Source organism: Lepeophtheirus salmonis, chromosome 7 (assembly GCF_016086655.4).
Source record: "Lepeophtheirus salmonis chromosome 7, UVic_Lsal_1.4, whole genome shotgun sequence".
Lineage (NCBI taxonomy): Eukaryota > Metazoa > Arthropoda > Copepoda > Siphonostomatoida > Caligidae > Lepeophtheirus > Lepeophtheirus salmonis.
In genome coordinates, this window is record NC_052137.2 from 19545601 (window position 1) to 19555697 (window position 10097).

Here is a 10097-nt window from a genome sequence, read left to right on the forward strand (position 1 = left end):
AACACACTTTCATTATCCACCACCTTGATATGATGTGATTTTTTGTTTCTTCTGTTCCTTTAGTTTTGAGATTTTTTTATAAATAAAATAAGTGGTTGTAGGGTTCTGCAGTGAACGAAAGGTTATGATAATGAGTTCTTATAGTATAAGAACTCATTAGTTATGAATTACTTTACTACTTGAATTGACGGTAACTAAAAAACATAGAGAGTGACTAATAAACACAAGATTGTGCATCAATCTCTTTTTCAAACATCTAGTAAGTGATTCAATTCATTCATTCATCTCAAAATGAGATAATCTATAAAATTTGGTTCATGACATGAAGAAAATCTATTTAACAGGAAAACAAAATATATTTATTTATACATAAATTCAATAATGATTAATGATAAATCAAATCAGAATTATAATAATAATGATATTTAAAGACTCACATATATATATATGCATGAATATAATTAGATTAGATAAATATAACTTTAAGACTACATAGATAAATAGATATACAGACAAACTGACTTCCAATGTGTCATTTCTTTCACAATTGATGAAACGTCATAATAAAAAATATAGAAAAGAAGTGAACATCAATCAGAATTCATCAGTGTTGGATAGTAAGGCGTTCTAGTAACTAATATTTTAAGAATATTACTTTGCAACAGAAGTATTATGACGAAATTACTTTTTAAATGAGTAATATGTAATAACTTATTATATATTACTTCATTGAAACAAACATTACTTAAGTTATTAATAAAATGTTTTAATCCGATTAAATGACGAGGAATAAAAAATCGTAGTAACTCATTCTTTAACTGTTGACATAATAGATAACATATTTTCAGAAATGAAAAACTTGTTTTTCCTTTCACCCTAAATAACTTTTGGTATCTTTCATTATTTAACCGAATACTAAATTATTAAGTGTATGTGTACCAGAGAATGAATAGTTTTTTAAGATTTTAAATTCAACGGTACAAAGTTAGAAACTGCTGCTTCAATATAGTTAATATGTAAAAAACTAAATTTTCTAGTTTTATTCCGAGGATCCAGAAACAAAAATGATTAATGCTTTAAAAAAATACTAATAGAGAAAATTTGACAGAAATTAGGTTTATATATCTGCATATTATTTTAAAAAAATTACCCCAAATCATTATTCAATGTAAAAAAACTCGCCGAATGGATTGTAGCATTGTTAATCTCTTAAGGGATATAAAAAAAGTAATGTAAAGTAAAGTAGTATAACTGAATTACTTTTCCACGGAGTAATAAGTAACGCATTACTCTAATAAGTAATTTATTAGCCAACACTGGAATTCGTATACCTATATCTATCTAGGTATTGTGATAGTAAAAGTACATAATAGAATATTTTAACACCTTTGCGCAAAATAAAATGGATGCAAATATTTTTTTTTTTTGGTATATGTTTTTTTTTCACTTTTTCAAAATATAGAAGAATCCTTAAAGCGTAATGCTATAAAAGTTTGGACAAGAAGTATGTAGTTGGTGTGTGTGTGTGTGTGAAAAGAGAGAGAGAGAGAGAAAGACTGATTTTTCTTTAAACGATTATAAAAATATGAAAACATTCGACAATTATTTAGGTGCATGATTGATGAAATAATTAACTTAATTTTCTTCAATTTCTATGGGATCTGTATCTTCTTGTCGAAGTATAATGTCAGGCTGTACCTCCATCAATTCATCCTCTTCATCCATATACATCTTTTCAGTCTGTAAAGTAGAACATTTATCATCACTTGAATAAGTATGTACATATTTGGCACATCAAGACAAAAACAAGCTAGAACGATTTTCTCAAAACTGAGTATGGATTACATTTGTATATTTAGACAAATCATTACTTTTAACCCTCTGGAAATTGCACTTAAAGACGTCAAAATTTATCGTCTCATAAAAGAATGAAAAATGATATATATTATATTTGAAAGGCCGAACATTTTTATATAATATACAAGTACAGCCCAATATTTCAAAAGATATTTGAGTCAATAATATGCTTTTTATTCAAAGTTTTTGGATGAGTTGAGATATTCAAGAATTTTAGTTATAGATTAAACCTTTATTTGATTTAAAAGAGACACGATATAGCCCTTCTGATAAAATATATCAATTCAAAATTAAGTGCAATTTCCAGTACCTGCAAATGATGAATCCAAGTAATTATTTATTTGCAGAAAATGATGGTAAAAATGTAATTTAGTTTAAATTTTGTGAAAAATTATTCTAGCTTGTAGTTGTGTTGACATGCCACATATGTAGGATAGATATATTATGTAGTTTTCTTCACCTTTCCTGTTAGATGAAAATCAAGTACACTCGGCTCCATTCCCAGCATATCGGCAGCCTGTTTAATGCTAATTCTTCCCTGTTTCAACTGCTCCAAAACGTCTTCATTCTGAGGATCTGTCCACATGGTCATGAGACCCAAGTCTTTGGAACCTGGTGAACCACTAGGGATCTTTGGTGGTCGTCCTCCAACATTCCAAGCATGTTTTAAATATCCAAATGTCTCTCTGTATCTTCCATAAAGAGTTCCGTAAGATACTCCAAGTATTTCTGCAGCACTTTTCATGTCGATCTCCTTGTTTCGAACACCCTGTTGTAAAAAATAGCAATAATAAAAGTTTGCTCAAACCATTTTCTCTACATACATGACGATATATTTTTTTATATATAATTTCAAATAAAAAAATATATTTTTAAAACAATATTCAAGTATAAATACTAAATTAGTAGTTTCCTTTTATTTTTGAAAGAATTTAGTTTTTCATTTATTCAATATATATATAAATTATAATATAATTTTTATGAACGTTCTGTATTTAATATATATATATAGAATAAATAAATCATCCCATAAATCATAACCACCTATTTTATGGGTCAATTTGAGGTTAAAATGAATATTAAACATGTAGTAGTAGTGTTTCAAAGATATTTATACAGTCAGCAACGCTCTAGAATGTTGCTATCTTTTAAGAAAGAGATGATAGGAGTTTTCTAAATTTTTTTGTCACTCTTTGTTTTTCTCTAGTTCCTTGTATTATTCTGCAATCAAAGCCTAAACTTTCTTTCATCTACTTTTATTAATAGGACAGTTTAGTGTTAGAGTGAGAGAAAATGGATTTCTTTAAAATGATACCAGGAAAACTACTATGGGAAAATTGACATGGAGGAAAATAGCACGTGTTTTGTTCAAACTTCATGATGAATAAATTCGCTTAATATTATTTATGACAAATATCATAAAATATTTGTATGTTCCATTCCCCAAGGGAGTACCTTCAAGTGTGAGTAATATTATTGCTATACGTTTTACTTACATTTCTTTATATTCTACCTAATCTTCTAAAAAATGGATCGTGAGGAGGAGGGGAAGGGGAATAAATAGATAAGGGCCTCTTAAAATATGATTGAATACCCTCCACCCTCATATCGGCCCGGGAGTAGTGCGGGATCGTTAAAAATCACAGCCAATTCATCCAAGGAACCCCTCTAATAAGTGTTATTATCCATCATGAAGTTTGAACAAAATACAGGCACAATTTTCTCCAGAGCAATCTTCCACAGGAAATTTTCCCAGCACGGTTTAAAATATCTATGAGTTATAAATGTTTAAAAAAAAACATTTAAAAAAAAAATCAATTAATATGTGTACTTCATGATTTTTTAGGTTCTAATTTTTTGATTATACAATGACTTGTGAAATACACCTATTTATTTTATATCCATATGTAGATCAAACAAGTTTTTAGATAGTTTTTTAAATTGCATTATATTTGTGTAGTTATACTCTTTCCAATATGTATATATATAAATATAAAAAAAAATTATTAATGGGTCAATAGATAATAGGTTTTTCAGACCGGAGGCGTTCGAAGGATTTTATTTTGGAGGAGGGTTATTTATTTTTTAAATATTCTAGGGTTTCCGATTTAATTTTGCTACAAGGCGATAATATTTTTGGGGTAACAATAAAAAATTTTGAGGGGGGGTTCTCAAACCCCTCCAGCCCACCTCCTCTTGACACCTCTGTAATCAATGCAAACAGAGTAAAATCCTTTTTTTTCTCATAGACTTTTGAGAAAAAAAAAAAAGTCTTTTATCAGGCACTTATCCAAATCCCTTTTAATACAATCCTACGAAAATACAATTTGATTTTATGATTAACTCTCAAATGGAAATTTTTTCTAATTGAGCATAGGTGTAACAATAATTACGTCATAAATTATTTAGACATGGGTAATTATGTTTAGCAAAAAATTGTATGGCAGTTAGAAGTGAATAATTATTTCAAGTTATTGATGAAATTATGTGCATTTTAAATATTTAAAAACTTAACATTCATGTAATAATAGGCTATTTTACATGTTCTGAAACGGAGGGGAATTGAATTTTTTGTGTTCTTCAAGAACCTTCTTTTTTCAGAATTTTTTTTTTTTTTTGTGTTGAACAAAATACAAGGAATTTTTTTTTATTTTGTTTTTTACACTCATATTATTTTATTTTTTTAAAGAATACAAAAACATACACAATATTTGTATGTAGAATGTATTTGAATTTAGTGATGTGTTAAGTTATAATTTCAAATAAATACACATAGACATATACTAGTCATACATGAAATTGTTGCGGTCCTTTTCTTTCCATTTTTGAAATGTTTTATCAACTATGTAGAAAGAAAGAATCTTTGTACATACATAGTTGAATAGACTATATTGAATATTTAATTATGAATAATAATATAAATAAGTCTTATAATGTTTGAATCCTAATTACCTGCATGACGACTTTGATAAAGTATTCATCCCAAAACTGTTGCCTCGTTCCTGACATCAAATAATCATTCATTTTAATGACACCTAAATCTTGTATCCTTTCCATTGTGAGTGGCCCACCAGGAGTGGGAGCCCCATCTTCATTAATATAAGACAACTGCTCCGTTTTGATAAGCTCCTCTTCCGCCATCCCATCCTCAACTGACCGTATGAGGGACTCGACTTTGTTGTTCAAGAGAGTCTCAGACTTGTTGTTGGAGGAGGAGGAAGTGGACTCGGAGCCTCGTTTCTTATAATAGGTTTTGGTTTGTTCTCGCAGTTCCGAGAGACGGGGTCGTCCCCTTTTTTGGCAGGTGCTGTCGCATGAGGCGGCGGGGAGAGTGAGTCCCTTGGAGACTCGAGATGTCTTGGTGGAGGAACACACTGCTGGGAATAACTTTGATGGTGCTGATGATGTTCACTGTTCAATGATGACACTTTAGAACCATTACCGCTGCTACCAGAGCTAGTGTTGCTGCTACCACAGCTGCTGTAGTTGTGATGGTGATTGTTATTCAATCTCGGAGAAGCGGAATTGGGAGTTAATTCGACGACGGATGATGATGAAGGGTTTGATGATTTATTATTGTGGCCTATATTTGTCGAGGGAGAGGAAGAGGAGGACGTTGGAGAAGAGTTTTTCTCATCTCCAGAGACTTCAGCAAGGCCTTTTACTTTTAGATTTTCAGCAGTTTTAAGGAGCGAGGAGAGTTGTTCCTTTGGAGAGAAATAGAGAAATGTTGTGGGCATTTAGGTACAATACATGCCTCATAGAGAATATGAGGAAACACAAACCTGTATAATACTGATTTCTCCTTTATACATAAACTCGATAATTGCAGCTAAATCATCAAATTTCGTATCTTTTAAGATAACAATTTGATTTTTTTCATTGAATGAGGAGAATAGTTGCTCAAAATACGAACTGCAGGCAGACAAAACGACCTAAAAGAAACATATTATTGTATAACCATTGAGCATAAATTGATATAAATTTGCAAGAATAAAAAAAACTATAAATGTATAATAATAAACTCCATTCTATTGTTAAAGGTCTATTTGTAAAACGACTATATACACATATGTACATTTTTCGCAGCAAATCCCACAAATATATATACAAACTCAAATGTATATACATGGTAGAACATTATACAAAGCACTTTTTTACCTTAATAAAAATAAAATGAAATATTTTCATTGCACACACACACACACACAAAATCCAGCATCATGCTTAGTACTCTTATATATACGTTTAACTCTAGAAATACGCATATTTATGCAATATTCAGTTTTCCTTCTTTCATTAAAAAAAAAAAATGAACATTTCATATGCTCATATTTTTTTGAAATAGGAGTACATATTATTTTAAGAAAGAGAAAAGAGAATGTTCCGTACTTGTGAGTCTGGTAAATTTATTTAAAGGAGCATGTTAGGCAATAACAGGGACTGCTAAACATCCTGCGGATGCCAAGCGCTAGTATCTCGACAAAATCTCATAAGATTTCAAATGAAATTATGACTGAAGTCATACTGAAATATGAAAAATCCAAGATCAGAGCAAAGTTCTTATCACAAGAAAATGATGCCACGGATTCACTTGAATTTTTCAACAGAAATTTGACTTCCTTTCAGTGTTAACAATTTGAAATTTTGTAAGGTTTTAAATGGATAGAGGACCCCCTTTGGTTATTCCTGTACATCAAACAGTCCCTCTAGTATGAGTGTAAGTAAAAAATATTTTTTCCTCAACCAGTTTCAGTTTCTGAAAATTCGGTCCTTTAACACGCTGTTGCCTCTTTTGTATCCCAAACCTTTCATACGAAAAGAAACAAGGGGGAAAAGGCCCAAAATTAGTTGCTATTTAGCCAATTATTCCCAACTATGAGATTATAATCAACAATTATTGAGATGTGGTCACGGTTCAACAAAAGTTCATTCTAATTCAAACCCTCAACGTTCAGAACACTGATTAGAGGGGGAAAAGTTGATAAATCGACAGCTGCACTTTATATTCTTTACACCGCCGTGTTTAAGAAATTCAGTCTAGACCAAAGCTATCGACGAATTTTTGATGACGTCAGGTTTGTTTCAAAATTGTGTAATAACGTCATATGAAGTTAAATGTGCTGAATATATCATATTTGTACAACTCATAAAACCGGTCACTAGATTGAGACCGAAAAAAATAGATCCACAATTTCAAACGATTAAATTTTGGTCTACGGTCTGAGATCGCCATCTGAACCAAAATATCAGTCTAGAAAAAATCACAAGACTGAACCGAAAAACTAAATCGCCTTGGATCGAGTCTCAACTAATTAGACACATGATTCATTTCCTAAACCACATACAATGAGGAAACTCAAGGATGTCACATGAAATACAACATTCATTCACAGATTATACTAACAAAAACACATGGGCGGAAAAGTCCCGGCCTTCACACATAGATGATGCTATTTTTTATTTATTTACCTTATTTTCAATTAAAAGTAACATTTAAAAGACAGCTGTCAAAATTTAATGACGATCTGTTATTTAGTTTATGAGTTAGTTTGCTAAATGTGACGCTACTTTTTTTTATTTATAAAATAATGGATCAAAAATAATTTCGTTTTTTGAATTTAACAGTACTTCTTGATGGAAAAAAATGTCATTCAAGCAAAGTAATGGCTTAAAAAGTGTTATGGGGACTCCGCTCCATAAAGCAAATAAAACATAATGAATGAAAAAAACCCCGTGTTTTCTTTGTTAAGACCGGGTCTTTTCAGTCCATGTGTAAGTAAAAGAATTGTAGCCCTCACCAAATGAGAGAATTAAGAAGTTTATGGCAACTGCTGTCTTTTACAACATACCCACTTGGCTAAAGAAAGCTTATTATGAAACATGACTTACGGAAATATACCTAGGGATAGATGTGACCCATTTTTAATAATATAAAAAAAGGCCTTTATCATGGAAATGTTTGTAGTTAATCATGTACAAACAACCGTTCTAATCATGTACAAGTATGTAAGACCTTGTAAATAGTTATACATATACATAAATATTCATATTCTTTGTGTATAAAAAATATTTTGATACATATTTTAATTAAATTTATATTTAATTATAAATATGTATTTTCAAGGTTATTATTCAAATAATTTCAAAACAAAAAATTACAACTAAATAAAATAAAATCCATCTATATGTATATTTTTTTATAGAAAAAAAAATGACAAAGAATTTACTAAATCATTATTATAGTTAAAAATTATATATATAATGAAACTCAGCCCTACTACTTTGCCCCCTACATAATATACATACTTATAATAATTTAATAGCAATTTGATGTTGAGAGTTTGAAAAATATAAGCAATAATAAAATATATAGATATACATAAAAACTCTTTATATATTATACTCGAAGGTCACATTTTTCTCTCGAAATTGCACTATTTGATATTATAAGAATAATAATATTAAGAGATTGAGTTCACATAGAGAACTAAAAACAGAGCAGTGTGTACATATTTTTAATATATAGTCGACACTTGTAGGTGTGAAGAATGCGTTGATAAAGAGACTGAATAATTTACGTCTTAACTCTGACTTCACAATGAGATTCACTAATAAAAATTATTAAATACTACTCCAATAAGAATGTGATAGTTAGACTTGTATAAAATAAGACCTGCCGGTGTGTAAAAATAAAAATAAACCCGAAAGAAGTGAATGTGGTGTTCCTTAAAATGTTTGGGAGGAGAGGAGCTGCTTGGCTGTTATGACGTTTTATTACATCAGCTGCAAGCAGGCGAGTGAAGAAAATAAACACAAATCCCATTCTGTATATTAATAAAAAGGACATAGGATGGACTAGCTCCGATGTTCTTCCTCAATTCTACTCCAAGGACTTACATCTATAAATCTATAGCCAATCCGCAGTGTTTGTCATAGTCTTTCATGAGCACACGCAAATTTGTTTCCTCCTCAAGAATTTAATTTATAATGATAACGGCTTCAGAAAATATAAAGGATTCTAGGTCAAATTTTATACAGACCCAGGCTGCTAGTAACAACTAATACGAAATGGATTTCGTTTAATTAGATTTGATGGAGGTGTGGGAGAGAAAAAAGTACTGACACATTACCCGTAGAAGTGATACACAAGTAAATCGTCACTCGTCAGCTGTAGTGGATTCATGAGGCTTTCTCGCTCCCCTCCTCAATCGCTTGCCTTAACATGTACAATACACACAATTACAATACAACCTGATGAGCCTCAAGAAGGCCACGCCTTCTACCTCCTTATCCTCATCGCATCTCACCTTGTGACCCCTTAGAGTCCTTCCTTCCGCAGCCAGAAGAACATCCGTGAACTGCTCTGATCCCAGGAGTCGATTGAAGACCTTGAGTAAGTTGGTTTGATGATTGTTCCATTTAAGACAATACTGCTGTTGGATCGAGTTGAGGGAATTGGATCCCATCTCGGGACTTGGCTTTTAGGTTCGTATGTATTAATGGCAATTACTGAACCATTGGCCACGGCTAATAAACTTATGGGATTTACTAGTAGTAAGTCAATTGTAGATTGCAGAAGAGTTTTGATTAAAGGCGGGAGATTTGAACAATGGAAATTATAGCCAAACACTTCAATTCACAAAATATAATATTATTAATATTATTTAGTATCTATATAGTTTCTCAACTTAAAAAAATAGATACGACTCTTTATTTTTTGAAGTCTGTCTGATAACACGCCGTGGCTGTTACTACCGTACAGAGAATGTTCACTTTTTTTTTTTTTTTTGAGAATTCTCAAAAAAAAATGTAATAAAAAACAGTCTCAAAAATCGATATTTTTTTCCAAAAAAGAAGGAGCAGTGGAGAGAGAGAGAGAAAAGAGGGGGAAAAGGAGGGCGAGGAGGTACTATAATAATAGTGAAAGAGGACTGGCGTCTGTAGCGCGTACGTTTAAGAAAAGAGAAGGAGTTTTTTCACTGATGAACAATTTAGCTCAAGTGTAGTTGCAATTGAATTCATTCTAACTCTAAAATAAGTGTTCCCTGTTATTTCCTTGCTGGTGTTCAATGGCGTGCGCTCAAAAAAAGGAGAAGATAGTACGCCACCACCACGACTAGGAAAAGAAAAGGAAGGAGAAATAATTATTTAAATAATAATGTATGAAACTCGGGAGTTTCGGATACAAAATAATATATATTCATATATATAAATCAAAAATAAAATTATATATATAT

At 30.9% G+C, this 10097-nt stretch overlaps 1 protein-coding gene across 1 annotated transcript; it reads right to left on the bottom strand.

Moving 5' to 3' along the window:
* Positions 1–336: 336 nt before the first annotated feature.
* Positions 337–9886, bottom strand: LOC121122293 (uncharacterized). The gene is given in 6 exon segments (XM_040717287.2): positions 337–1740; positions 2318–2626; positions 4810–5040; positions 5043–5564; positions 5643–5792; positions 9168–9886. Coding segments are annotated over 6 exon segments (1476 nt in total). The 5' UTR covers positions 9327–9886; the 3' UTR covers positions 337–1635.
* Between the last annotated feature and the right edge of the window lie 211 nt (positions 9887–10097).